Here is a 14798-nt window from a genome sequence, read left to right on the forward strand (position 1 = left end):
GGTCTACACTACGAGTTTAGGTCGAATTTAGCAGCATTAAATCGAATTAAGCCTGGACACGTTCACACGGCTAAGTCCCTTTTTTCGACTTAAAGGGCCCTTTAAACCGGTTTCTTTACTCCACCTCCGACGAGGGGATTAGCGATAAAATCGGCCTTAGCGGGTCGGAATTGGGGTAGTGTGAACGGAATTCGACGTTATTGGCCTCCGGGAGCTATCCCACAGTGCTTCATTGTGACCACTCTGGACAGCACTCTCAACTCAGATGCACTGACCAGGTGACAGGAAAAGCTCCGCGAACGTTTGAATTTCATTTCCTGTTTGCCCAGCATGGAGAGCACAGGTGACCACGCAGAGCTCATCAGCACAGGTAACCGTGATGGAGTCCCAGGATCGCAAAAGAGCTCCATCATGGACCGAACGGGAGGTACGGGATCTGCTCGCCATATGGGGAGATGAATCAGTGCTAGCTGAACTCCGTAGCAGTAAACGAAATGGCAAAATATTAGAAAAGGTCTCCAAGGCCATGAAGGACAGAGGCCATAACAGGGACGCACAGCAGTGCCGCGTGAAAATTAAGGAGCTAAGGCAAGCCTACCACAAAGCCAGAGAGGCAAACGGAAGGTCCGGGGCAGAGCCACAAACATGCTGCTTCTACGCAGAGCTGCATGCCATGCTAGGGGGTGCAGCCACCACTACCCCAACCGTGTGCTTTGACTCCTTCAATGGAGAAACACACAGAGAAGCGGGTTCGGGGTACGAGGAAGATGAGGATGAAGATAATGTAGATAGCTCACAGCAGCAAGGAAGTGGAGAAACCGGTTTCCCCAACAGCCAGGATATGTTTATCACCCTGGACCTGGAACCAGTAACCCCCAAACTCACCCAAGGCGTGCTCCCAGACCCTGAGGGCACACAGGGGACCTCTGGTGAGCGTACCTTTGTAAATATTACACATGGTTTAAAAGCAAGCGTGTTTAATGATTAATGATTAATTTGCCCTGACAATCGCGGCCAGTACAGCTACTGGAAAAGTCTGTTAACGTGTATGGGGATGGAGCGGAAATCCTCCAGGGACATCTCCAGAAAGCTCTCCTTCATGTACTCCCAAAGCCTTTGCAAAAGGTTTCTGGGGAGGGCTGCCTTATCCCGTCCGCCATGGTAGGACACTTACCACGCCAGGCCAGTAGCACGTAGTCTGGAATCATTGCATAACAAAGCATGGCAGCGTATGGTCCCGGTGTTTGCTAGCCTGCAGACAACATCCATTCCTTATCTCTCTTTGTTATCCCCAGGAGAGTGATATCATTCACAGTCACCTGGTTGAAATGGGGCGATTTTATTAAGGGGACATTCAGAGGTGCCCGTTTCTGCTCTGCTGAACAGAAATGTTCCCCGCTGTTAGCCACGCGGTGGAGGAGAGGGGTGAAGTGATCATCCCCGAGAATTGGGTGTGGGGGGGGTTAGTTGGGTTTGTGCTGCATGTTAACCCGGAAACCGCAGCCCCTCCTTTTACATTGCAAACCCATTTTAAATGGCCAACCCAACGGGTGCTTGGTATGGGAAATGAGGGCGCTACTGTTTGAAACCATTCCCACGTTAAGGTTAAAAAAGCCAAAAGACTGTGGCTTACCATGGCTGCCTGCAAGCCGAAATCTGTTGCCTGGCACTGCGTGAGTGATCTCTCACACCAAACCAGCAGGCCCGCAATATAAGAGGAAAAATGCGACCTTGTAACGAAAGCACATGTGCTGTGTAATGTGAACAGCAAAATTTAACGTGAAAGAGTGTACCCATTGTTCTCTAAAATGTGTCTTTTTTAACCACCTCTCCTTTCTCCTCCACCAGCTGCAAATGTTTCTCCTTCACAGAGGCTTAGATTAGAAGGAGAAAACGGCGGACTCGGGATGATATGTTCACGGAACTCCAGATGTCCTCCCATGCTGACAGAGCACAGCAGAATGCGTGGAGGCAGTCAATGTCAGACTACAGAAAAGCACAATATGAACGAGGGGAGAGGTGGCGGGCTGAATCACGGGATGAACAGAGCAAGTGGCGGGCCGAAGATGATAGGTGGCGTCAGCTTGCAGACAGAAGGCAAGAGTCGATGCTCCGGCTGCTGGAGCATCAAACTGATATGCTCCAGCGTATGGTTGAGCTGCAGGAAAGGCAGCAGGAGCAGAGACCGCCGCTACAGCCCCTGTGTAACCAACAGCCCTCCTCCCCAAGTTCCATAGCCTCCTCACCCAGACGCCCAAGAACACGGTGGGGGGGCCTCCGGCCACCAAGTCACTCCACCCCAGATGATTGCCCGAGCATCAGAAGGCTGGCCTTCAATAAGAGTTAAAGTTTTAAACTACAGTGTGTCCTTTTCCTTCCCTCCTTCCCCACCTATCCCGGGCTACCTTGGCAATTATCCCCTAGCTGTGTGATGAATTAATAAAGAATGCATGAATGTGAAGTAACAATGACTTTATTGCCTCTGCAAGCGGTGCTCGAGGGGGGGAGGGGAGGGTGGTTGGTTTACAGGGAAGTAGAGTGAACCGGGTGGGGGGGGCGGAGGGTTCATCACGGAGAAACAAACAGAAGTTTCACACCGTAGCCTGGCCAGTCACAAAACTCATTTTCAAAGCTTCTCTGATGCGCACCACACCCTGCTGTGCTCTTCTAACCGCCCTGGTGTCTGGCTGCGTGTAATCAGCGGCCAGGCGATTTGCCTCAACCTCCCACCCCGCCATAAATGTCTCCCCCTTACTCTCACAGATATTGTGGAGCGCACAGCAAGCAGCAATAACAATGGGGATATTCTTTTCGCTGAGGTCTGAGTGAGTCAGTAAGTTGCGCCAGCGCGCTTTTAAACGTCCAAATGCACATTCCACCACCATTCGGCACTTGCTCAGCCTGTAGTTGAACAGGTCCTGACTCCTGTCCAGGCTGCCTGTGTACGGCTTCATGAGCCACGGCATTAAGGGGTAGGCTGGGTCCCCAAGGATCACGATAGGCATTTCAACATCCCCAACGGTTAGTTTCTGGTCCAGGAAGAAAGTCCCTTCCTCCAGCTTTCGAAACAGACCAGAGTGCCTGAAGACGCGAGCATCATGTACCTTTCCCGGCCATCCCACGTTGATGTTGGTGAAACGTCCCTTGTGATCCACCAGGGCTTGCAGCAGCATTGAAAAGTACCCCTTGCAGTTTATGTACTCGGTGGCTTGGTGCTCTGGTGACAAGATAGGGATATGGGTTCCGTCTATTGCCCCACCACAGTTTGGGAATCCCATTGCAGCAAAGCCATCCACTATGGCCTGCACGTTTCCCAGAGTCACTACCCTTGATATCAGCAGGTCTTTGATTGCCCTGGCAACTTGGATCACAGCAGCCCCCACAGTAGATTTGCCCACTCCAAATTGATTCCCGACTGACCGGTAGCTGTCTGGCGTTGCAAGCTTCCACAGGGCTATCGCCAGTCGCTTCTCAACTGTCAGGGCTGCTCTCATCCTGGTATTCTGGCGCTTCAGGGCAGGGGAAAGCAAATCACAAAGTTCCATGAAAGTGCCCTTATGCATGCGAAAGTTTCGCAGCCACTGGGAATCGTCCCACACCTGCAACACGATGCGGTCCCACCAGTCTGTGCTTGTTTCCCGGGCCCAGAATCGGCATTCCATGGCATGAACCTGCCCCAGTAACACCATGATTTCCACACTGCTGGGGCCTGTGCCTTGTGAGAGGTCTATGTCCATGTCAATTTCCTCATCACTCTCGTCGCCGCGCTGCAATCGCCTCCTCGACTGGTCTTGGTTTTGCTTTGGCATGTCCTGGCTCTGCATATACTGCAGGACAATGCGCGTGGTGTTCATAATTGCCGCGGTGATCACTGAGCGGGCTCCATGATCCCAGTGCTATGGCGTCTGGTCTGAAAAAAGGCGCGAAACTAGTATCTGACGGACGGAGGGAGGGAGGGAGGGAGGGGCAAGTGACAACATGGTGTACAGGTACAGGGAATTAAAATCAACAAAGGTGGCTGTGCATCAGGGAGAAACACAAACAACTGTCACACAGAATGGCCCCCCCAAAGATTGAACTCAAAACCCTGGGTTTAGCAGGCCGTTGATTTCACGGAGGGAGGGGGAAGCAAATGAATACAGAACAAATCTATTTTTTACATCTTAAGCTGGCAGACGACGGTGCAGCATGACTGATAGCCCTCGGCATCTTCTGGGTGCTTGGCAGAAAATACTGGGCGCTTGGCAGAAAATAGCGTACTACGACTGATAGCCATCATCGTCATTGGGAAGGCAGTGACTGGGGGACATACGGAGTTTCAGCCACTGCAGTACGACGACGACGACGACGGATACCAGTCGTAATACACCATCTTCTACCAAAAGGCAAGGGGCTGCTGCTGTGTAGCAATGCAGCCCCACGTCTGCCAGCCCCACGTCTGCCAGCACCCAAATCGCCGATGAAGGCTACCAGTCATACTGCACCGTCTACTGCCAAAAGGCAATTAGCTGCTGCTGTGTAGCAATGCAGTACCACGTCTGCCAGCACCCAGATGACACATGGTGACGGTGAGCTGAGCTGAGCTGAGCAGGCTCCATGCTTGGCGTGGTATGTTGTCTGCACAGGTAACCCAGGTAAAAAGGCGCGAATCGATTGTCTGCCGTTGCTCTGACGGAGGGGGAGGGGCCTGACAACATGTACCCAGAACCCCCCGCGACACTGTTTTGCATCATTCAGGCATTGGGATCTCAACCCAGAATTCCAATGGGCGGCGGAGACCGCGGGAACTGTGGGATAGCTACCCATAGTGCAACGCTCCAGAAGTCGACGCTAGCCTCGGTACTGTGGACGCGGTCCGCTGACTTAATGCACTTAGAGCATTTTATGTGGGGACACACACAATCGGCTGTATACAACCGATTTCTATAAAACTAGCTTCTATAAATTCGACCTAATTTCGTAGTGTAGACATACCCTAAGAGAAAGAAGTGAATATTTATAGTATTTCCTAGCTAAAGAACTTGTTCCTCCTCATATATATTGTAGAAGAATAGAGAAAAGTAACTACAGAAATCTAGCTTCTTAAAAGAAGCTTATTCTAAAAACTTAATATTTTTCTATTTATTACAAAGTCAGAAATAATATGTCTTACCAGCATTTTTGAGTGCGATAGACCTGTTCGTGGTGGAGGGAATGCATAATCTGCCGTTTCCAAATCGGGGTGTAAAACCTATAACATTTTTTAATTAATGAAAATAATTGTTAAAACGTGAATACAAATTAAATTGTTAACTTTTTTCCTGGTCTTATTTAATTTTTGTTAATACTCATTGCACTGTAAACACTTTAAAAATGATGCACACACAATTAAACCCTAAATACTACACAAAAATTAGGAATTAAAACGTCCTTGTTCAATTGATGGAATACGGGGAGTATTTGCAATAGATTTTAGTAGGTGTGGAAAGCCAGGGTTGTCATCTTAAATGTCATAAGCAGCATTGTTAAAGTTTGTGCCATCACTATTATTTCTAACTGGTTTTGATTTGCAACTCCTGTATTGCAGGGGCTTATAACTGCAAAACATAAATATCTCTGGGATGAAATTTTTGAAAAAATTCTAAACCCAGAAAGGAATTTTTTGGAGTATAATGTAGCAAGGAAAATGTTTTAGGTTTTTTGCTTATTTTGCCTTTTTAACAGTAAATCCTGATTTTTCTGTTCCTTTGTGCACAGCATTTTCTTTCGTAGAATTCAACAGGAATTTTATATAAACACTTGCTGGTAGGGCCAGAACAGAACTGAAGGTACACTCATTTAAATTACTTTTGCACTTCTGTATCCAGAAAATGGATTACATTTTCAGTGAGATTTGTCAGGTCATTAGTCAATAAAGAAATTATTTTTATTAGTAACAACAACAATTACGTGCACTCCTTGAACATCTTTTGTCCAACCATCTCAAAGCATTTAGTAAATATTAAGCAAGATTCCAAAGCCCTTGTGAAGTAGGTACGAATTATTATCCTGATTTTACATTTGTGTTAGCTGATGCAGAGAAGGTTAAGATATTTGCCTAAAGTCACACAGGGAGTCAGTGGCAGTCAAGAAAATAACTCAATTCTTCTGTAACTATATCTTATGGCATAAGCAAAACATAAACTACTGACTCTCTATTGCAGAGTATAGTCTAGATTTTCAAATGTGACTAGTGATTTTGGGTGCTCAAACTGACACACATTAAAGGGGCGTGATTTTCATACAAAGCTGAGCACCTGCTCTCTGAAAATCAGGCCCTTCCAAGGTGTTTTGAGTTAAGAGCCCATAACTAATGATATTGGATGCTTTGGTTATTTGAAAATCTTGGCGTATTTACTTACTCTGTTTAAAAGTACTGATAATGAAGCTGTAACTTAGCCCTGGTAACTCCTCAGTTTAAATTCTGGTGCTAAGCCACTACATTAAAATAAAATCTATTGTCACACACACACACAATCTGTAACTCCATCCAATTTTCTTTCATTTGTTTTCCTTTCTTCTTAGGGTTAAAACTTTTGCCTGAACCACACAGCAAAGCATGCACATGAAATGACCATGGACGAGCTCCAGTGTGGTCAACCCTATAAGAGAGAAGAGGAAGGAAAGATGGATGGAATGAGGAAAGAAAAGTGAAATAACCCAACCATTATAAAAGCTGTGTCGGGAAATCAGTCACCATATGAGGTTGGCCCTATTGGTCAGACCAAAAATGTTTGAAACAGCATTTTTCAGTTTTTGATAATGCTGGATAAAGGCAGTTCCTTTGATGACAGGAAGCTTGTGGTGATTCCTCAATGTGGAATGATAATCAAGCATAAAAAAATATTTACTGCAAAACTCAGCTCTTCTTTTACAATTGTTTTGCCAGGCATCACAGTAATTTAAAATTAAAATGGATTCTTGGAATTGTGCATTCAACTGAAAAGCCACCAAGGTAAATCATAATAAAGCAGCTGAATTTTCAGTAATAATTGTTAAAGCAAAATATTAAAACTGAGATGTATTTCCAAATGTACTATTAGGGAGAAAAACGGCACTTTCCCCTTCTCAGATGTTAAGAAGTCACAACATGCCATAAATGAATGAAGTCTTAGGATATGTGATAAGTGGAATTAGTTACAAATCAAGAAAGATAATAGTTCTTTTAAAAAGAGTTTTGTTAACAGAGTACTGTGTGCAATTCTAGGCATAGAAAGGTGAAAGGCATTTTTCTAAAAAGAGCAGAGGGAAGCAAAGAGTTCCTTATGAGGAAAGGCTTAATGAAGTGAACATGCTGGGTTCAACTTAACCCTGGCATAAGCTTCAATGGCTTCAACAGAGTTGAGCCCAATTACACCAAGGTAGGTTTGTATGTAAATAAATTAGGGAAAATCAATCTAAATGGAGCTACTATAAGTGGGATCATAACTGGTTGGAAAACCATTCCCAGAGAGTAGTTATCAGTGGTTCACAGTAATGCTGGAAGAGCATAACAAGTGGGGTCCCGCAGGTATCAGTTCTGGGTCCGGTTCTGTTCAATATCTTCATCAATGATTTAGATAATGGCATAGAGCAGGGGTGGGCAACCTGTGGCTCGTCAGGGTAATCCGCTGGCAGGCTGCCAGACAGTTTGTTTACATTTGCACGGCAGCCCACAGCTCCCAGTGGCCGCGGTTCGTCGTTCCCGGCCAATGGGAGCTGCGGGAAGCGGCGCAGGACGCAGGGACGTGCTGGCCGCAGCTTCCCGCAGCTCCCATTGGCCGGGAATGGTGAACTGCAGCCACTGGGAGTTGCGGATGGCCGTGCAAATGTAAACAGCCTGTCTGGCAGCCCACCAGCGGATTACCCTGATAGGCTGCGTGCAGCCAGTGGGCCGCAGGTTGCCCCCCACTGGCATAGAGCATACACTTACAAAGTTTGTGGATGATACGAAGCTGGGAGGGGTTGCAAGTGCTTTGGAGGATAGGATTATAATTCTAAATGATCTGGACAAACTGGAGAATGGTCAGAAGTAAACAGGATGAAATTCAATAAGGAGAAATGCAAAGTACTCCATTTAGGAAGGAACAATCAGTTGCACACATACAGAATTGGAAATGACTGCCTAGGAAGGAGTATTGCGGAAAGGGATCAGGAGTCATAGTGGACCACAAACTAAATATGAGTCAACAGTGTAACGCTGTTGCAAAAAAAAGCGAACATCATTCTGGGATGTATTAGTAGGCGTGTTGTAAGCAAGACACGAGAATTGTAAGCAAGACACTCTACTCCACACTGATTAGGCCTCAACTGGAGTATTGTGTCCAGTTCTGGGCGCCACATTTCAGGAAAGATGTGGACAACTTGAAGACAGTCCAGAGAAGAGCAGCAAAAATTATTTAAAGGTCTAGAAAACATGACCTCTGAGGGAAGATTGAAAAAATTGGGTTTGTTTAGTCTGGAAAAGAGAAGACTGAGGGGGACATGACTACAGTTTTTAAGTACATAAAAGGTTGTTACAAGGAGGAGGGAGAAAAATTGTTTTCCTTAACTTCTGAGGATAGGACGAGAAGCAATGGGCTTAAATTGCAGCAAGGGAGGTTTAGTTGGACATTAGGAAAAACTTCCTAATTGTCAGGGTGGTTAAGCACTGGAATAAATTGCCCAGGGAGATTGTGGAATCTCCATCATTGGAGATTTTTAAGAGCAGGTTAGACAAACACCTGTCAGGGATGGTCTAGATAATAATTGTCCTGCCATGAGTGCAGGGGACTGGCCTAGATCACCTCTGAAGGCCCCTTCCAGTCCTAGGATTCTAAATCTGAGATGATGTTTAAGAGAAAAAATATATAAACCTCCAATATCATATCTGGGTATACCTGCATATAACAAAAATTGCTTGCCAAAGAGTAGACTGATGGGCCTTTAGGGCCCAGTGTAATCTCCATCTTTTAAATTCTAAGTATTTATGGTATTCACATACAATGCATTTAGGAGTTAATTCATCTTGCTTTTAAATCTTCATAAGTCATTTTCAAAATGTTTCATAATATTCAGAGATTTTATTTCTTCTTTTTACATTTTTAAAAAGATCTGGACAAGCTGATCAGGAAATGAGACGTACTAAAGAAAGAGCTGTTTGAGTTTGATGTAGCAGTGGCTCTGGGAGCTGAGATAGATGAATACATTCAGGAATTTTAATTGTGCCTCCATCCAGGTCTGCTATAATTACATCCAACTGAAAAAGAAAAACAAATATTTTATATATAGTATGTTCTCTGATGCACACAGTTAAACACCAAATGGATATTTCAGATTTTACGTATGATTTATCCTAAAATGAGTGAAGATAATATTACTTCACAATTCTATAGTGCCCTTAATGAAGGAACTTGACCACAAATAATATTAATGAATGTAACCTCAAAACACCTATGTGACTCAGAGAGAGAGAGGCCAAACTTTCAAGAGTGGCCTCTAGTTCTGGATGCCTCAGTTTTTGGGTCTCCAACTTGAGATAGCTTATGACTGAATTTCAGAAGTGCTGAGCAATCACAACTCCAAAAATGGAGGACCCCCAAAATCAAAGGATACCTTGGCAAATGTTGAATTGAATTGCTCAAGGTCACAACAGAAGTCTGAAGCAGAGTTGGAAATATATCCCTGTCTTGACTTTACAACCTGCATCTTAATCGCAAAATCATTCTTCTGAGTTTTTCCTTCCCTCACCCTATTTCCTTCTGACAGGTTATATTGGTATTTGTAGAAGAACTTACAACAGGTTCAATTAATTGGTGTGAGTTTTTTTGCCCATTACTGATTGTCCTGCTTTATCTACTGGTACTTTTATTCCTGGGGGAATTCTGTGTCACTGTGTGTGTGCAAAATCCATGGCCTCCGCAGATTTCTTTGCTTCCCCGCAGAAAAATGGCTTCTGAAGGGGAAGCAAAGGGAAGCTGCAAAAGCGGTCATGCACCCCTGCCTGCACTGTTTGGGCACCTGGTGCAGCCAGTAGAGACATAAATCACCGCCGGGACAGGAGGGCTGGGCAATCATGTGTTTGAGAGAGAGAGATACTCTGTCCCCTCTCAATCGCTATTGCGGCATGCTCGGGGTGAAAGGACAGGGCTTTGGGGTGTTTCTGGGGAGGTAGGAGTGTCTCCTCAGGCAGAGCAGAATATAGCAGCTTGCCTGCTTAGTGAATTGTTCCCATTGTTCTTAGTGAATTCCCCCAGGAGTATAAAACAGGTCTAAAAATTTTAAGGCTCCTTGCATTGTCAAAGTGGTGTAAAGGAGTCTTATTGTACAGGACAGTGTGTCCTTATAAATGTTTATGGTGCTTTAGTGATTAGAATTGGTCTAAATTTTTGGACTGAAAAAATTTCCTATCAAAATGTGCTCCATGAATTGTTTGCTACTGACCTTTCTGGAGATGGTCAGTAGCCAATATAAATTGTGAGTTTGAGTCCCCAGCCCTCGCTTACTTTTCAGTTGCCTATGATGTAACACTGAGCATATGGCTGCATATATTTGTTGACTAATAACTAGCAGTAAAGGGTCAATACTAGTTACATTACTATTACAGAGGAGGCTTGGGGGATTTCCTCCAATGCTCCCCACTCCCTTTCTTCATCCATTGTATTGTAGTTAAAAATAATTTAAACCAGCGCGATTATATTTATTTTTTAAACAAATAAATATGCAGAATTTTAACATATTGTGTGCAAAATTAATTTTTTTGGTGCAGAATTCCCCCAGGAGTATACTTTGTATGGCTATGAATAGCTTAATCTATAATGCTTGAAGCACAAAAAATTCTCTACACAAATATCATATTTGACACCATGACTGTACATATTCTTTTTAGGCATACTTACAAGCTCATGAATGTCAGCACAAAAGATGGAATGTACACCAATAATGAAAGGCGTTGGTGAACTGAGAACTTCTAGCAGCTGTGCAGGGAGAATTGGAATATAGGGATAACTGTGAAGAGAATTAATAACAAATTATGCTTTTTGTCTGCCCCATTACATGAAGTCTTTCTTTACCTTCCTGCCACCTATTATAACTACTTCATAATTTGTCAATTAAAATTCTGGGGCATTCAGTACATCAACTATAAAGTACCATACTCAAAGTTATAAGGACATTCTGGCATGAAAATATAAAGAAGTCCATTATCACAAGGGGCTTGTAATTCCTTTATAAAAATCTATCACAAATAGATAAACTGTTTTTGAATATGCACGTAAACTAAGAAGAAAAGACAAAAAAGAATATTCATAGTAATCTATCTAGGCTCTTATATGGTGCCCATTAATGTGATAAATGTGTACAAAGAGATTATTATTGCACTAGAGACATTAGATCTGTTATGGAATGCACACTAAGTTTTAAAAACATAGTACTTTTGAAGTAAAGCATGCAGTACAATATATAATGCTAATTACTGCTTTTGTACAGTGTCACATAATAATGAAATTCCCAAATGTAGAGTTTAGTGATGCAGACAATGTTTACTTAGGACTAAACTGAGAACACTGTACTCATGTTACTTGTGATCTGAGTCATATTTAAACATGATCTAAATTAAAAAAAATTGTAACATCACTGACACATGGCTCTCCAAGGTTGATTTTCACATGGGAAATTTCACAAATATTTTAACATTAAGGAACCATATTTCAAAATTCACTTTCAATCTGTTACAAAGTTTTTCTATTGTTGTTTAAGATACAAACCTGTCTTTGAACTATTTTGAACAAATACAAGAACTCTGCATACTCAATGTTAGAAGTAGCTTTTGCAGACACTTGCTTTAGAATTACACTTCTTTCATTTGTGCAACTAAAAATATATCTACACTGCAATTGGAGGTGGGTCTGCAGCTCAGGTAGGCATACTCGCACTACCTTTGAGCTACCAAACCTACCTAAAAATAACAGTGAAGACATGGTGGCACAGACCCCAGGACGGGCTAGCAATGTAAATACATTATTGAGGGTTCCCAGTGGGCTTGTTCAGCTTGCACTGCTGCATCTTCACTGCTACTTTTAGCCATGCTAGGTAGATTAAAGCTAGCACGGATATGCCTACCCCAGCTGTGATGGCACCTCTAACTGTTGCCCTCAGATGCTGATACACTACCTTTTGACCTAAAAAACTGGGTTCAAATGTGGCTTTTTTCACAAGGAATTAATTTGTTGATTGCAGTGTAGTCCATAGTGGACATTTGTACACCTTACAAAACTATCGCACAAAATGGCACAAGTGTCAGCCTCTGCTCGTGGACCGTGACTGTATTAGAAAAAGAGATTTATAATCAGGTACTATTGCTGGCAAGGTGTCTACACCGTATTTTTGTTAAATTACATACAATTTACATTGAAATGGATTAAATGAGAGTCTGATCGATGAAGTACACAAACGGTAAGACCAAATGTCTGATCCTGAAAGCCTTTCCTTATGTGGGTAATCATTATTCATGAAAACAGTTCATTAACTTCAATGGCACAACTTGCATGAGTAAAGATAACTTGTATAAATACAGGTTTTCAACATCAAGTCCAAAGTGTCAAAGTTGTCTAACAAAACTCACCTATATTTGAGAGGAAACATTAAAGACTCCAGTGCTCTACAGGCATCACTGAGCCTTTGAAAACTTGCAGAGTGAAAGAGAACCTTATTTTCTGTAAGGACCGCACAGAACAAGCTCAGCACATTTTGGATTCCTTTAAAAAAAAAAAAAAGTGTGCTTTACAAATGATAAACCCATAGCCAAAACAGAACAAAGAATGAAAATGAAAAATTGTTAAGAATTCTTGGAGTCACTGGAGGAAAATTTGTAATAAGTATGCAAATGCCTTATCCTGTGATTTTTCTGCCTTTTCTTTGACTGTCAGTTTTGTTTTCTATTTTTCAAGTTCGTATAACACCCAGTGAATAATTTCCAGTAGTTCAAATATTTTCTATTACACCTCCTTTTCTATCCCATTTCCAAGGATTTTCTCTTCTGAAAACAATCCTAACAGTGCTTAACAATGACCGCAAATGGTAGTATGCAAAGGTAAACATGACTCTAGAGCCCATTGTTGGTGGTTGATCCAAGCTCAACTTCTGAACCTTTATGTAATATCTCTGTGAGTATTGCTGATCATGGACAAAGAGCTCATGAGGTTTGTCTAGTAAACACATTAATACTTTTATCTGTAAAAGTGTTTTCTGTGATTCATTAGGTTAAACAAAGGCCAGTAAGGCCTAGACACTATATTTGTGATTGGAAGGAGTTAAAGAGGAGCTGACTGTCTAAACAAGCCCTGCAAGATTGAGGACAAGACACATGAATCCGATTAAACTGGTTTTGGTAAGATGGTATAATGGATAACCTGTTGCATAGGTTACAAAGCAATGTACTCCTGGGAAAGACCAAAAAAATGCATTTCCTTTATACAAAAAGAGTCCCATCCTTTTAAATAGATGTGTCTTTGAGATATGCTAGAAATAATGAAATTTCTTGAGAAATGCTGGAATTCATAAAATTTCCTGAGGACATAGACTGTATTGTCACTAAGAGGGCTTGCATCACATATGTAGGGTTTCTCGTTACCTTCCTAATAAAGATGGGGGGGGGGGGGGAGTTGTTCACAGGCAATTTTCTGTAGTGATCTTCTAAAACAGCATAGTTTTGCCTAACTAAATTTTATTTAATGCTTCTTAAAATCAGTTTATATTTTCTGTATTGCCAGAAAAATTAGTTTCTCTTTAAAAAAACCTGAGATTTGGAGCCTGTTACATTGGGGGTAAGCACTTCATTCTGATTTCTGAGACGGCTGAGTCAAGAGTAACATAATGGTTTGTGGTTACAAACTCCATCCACATAGTACCAAAAAGGGGCTGGCATAAGCCAATGTAAACATGGAGAGACTCAAGCAACCTGAAGGATGGTAAGCCTTGTTGCAAATATGAATGCAGAACAGTTTACTTTAAAACATAGGTGATACCCTCCAATTGTTTGTATCTAATGAGTGCACCGGCAATGTCACGATTATATTCTGAAGAGTTAGATCTACTACTTTTCTTTCATCTACCTCTTGGAAGTTAATCTACCCTCCCACCCACTGAGAGATGGAAAAAAAGATTAGAAAAATGACTGGGTTGGCTGGAAGTTCATATTGTCCTAGTTGAAGAAATAGTAAGTTATGAATCTATAAGTCTTATTTGTATGGTATACTAATTCTCCAAAGAGGTGTTTTATTCAGGTCTTCAAAATATTTTAATGACAATCTATAGCACTGTAAAATAATAAAAACCCATTTGTTAATTGTGCAGCACCTTTAACAGACCATGAAATCACTGGCTCAAAAAAGTTCTGAATGAGCTACTGAACCCATGTCTCTTCTCAGGTGTCTTTTCATCTGTAAGTGAAAGTTCAGACAGCATTCCTTAGAGAGAGCAAGTAAAGACCAAAATTCACACACTTCTAAAACTGTTTATAAGCTGCAGACTCCAGCACAATCACTAGCAGTATCTAGGCCAGGGGTAAGCAACCTATGGCACATGTGCCAAAGGCGGCACACGAGCTGATTTTCAGTGGCACTCATACTGCCTGGGTCCTGGCCTCTGGTTCGGGGGGCTCTGCATTTTAATTTAATTTTAAATGAAGCTTCTTAAACATTTTAAAAACCTTGTTTAATTTATATACAACAATATTTTAGTTATATATTATAGACTTATAGAAAGTGTTTGTCAGTCTGTTTGTTTGGTTGTTTGAAGGACCGTGTGCTGTGGCTGACAGTTGG

General features: G+C 42.5%; 1 protein-coding gene across 1 annotated transcript in view; it reads right to left on the reverse strand.

The window, feature by feature from the left end:
* SBF2 (SET binding factor 2) overlaps positions 1–14798 on the reverse strand; it is a 580351-nt gene that overhangs the window by 207189 nt on the left and 358364 nt on the right. The window contains exons 7-10 of the mRNA XM_024196200.2: positions 12599–12731; positions 10875–10983; positions 9122–9235; positions 5153–5230 (exon numbers count right to left, since the gene is read on the reverse strand). Coding sequence (XP_024051968.1) covers positions 5153–5230; positions 9122–9235; positions 10875–10983; positions 12599–12731 — 434 coding nt within the window. The remainder of the gene's footprint in view (positions 1–5152; positions 5231–9121; positions 9236–10874; positions 10984–12598; positions 12732–14798) is intronic.

Source organism: Terrapene carolina, unplaced genomic scaffold (genome assembly GCF_002925995.2).
Source record: "Terrapene carolina triunguis isolate 2854851 unplaced genomic scaffold, T_m_triunguis-2.0 Scaffold96, whole genome shotgun sequence".
Lineage (NCBI taxonomy): Eukaryota > Metazoa > Chordata > Testudines > Emydidae > Terrapene > Terrapene triunguis.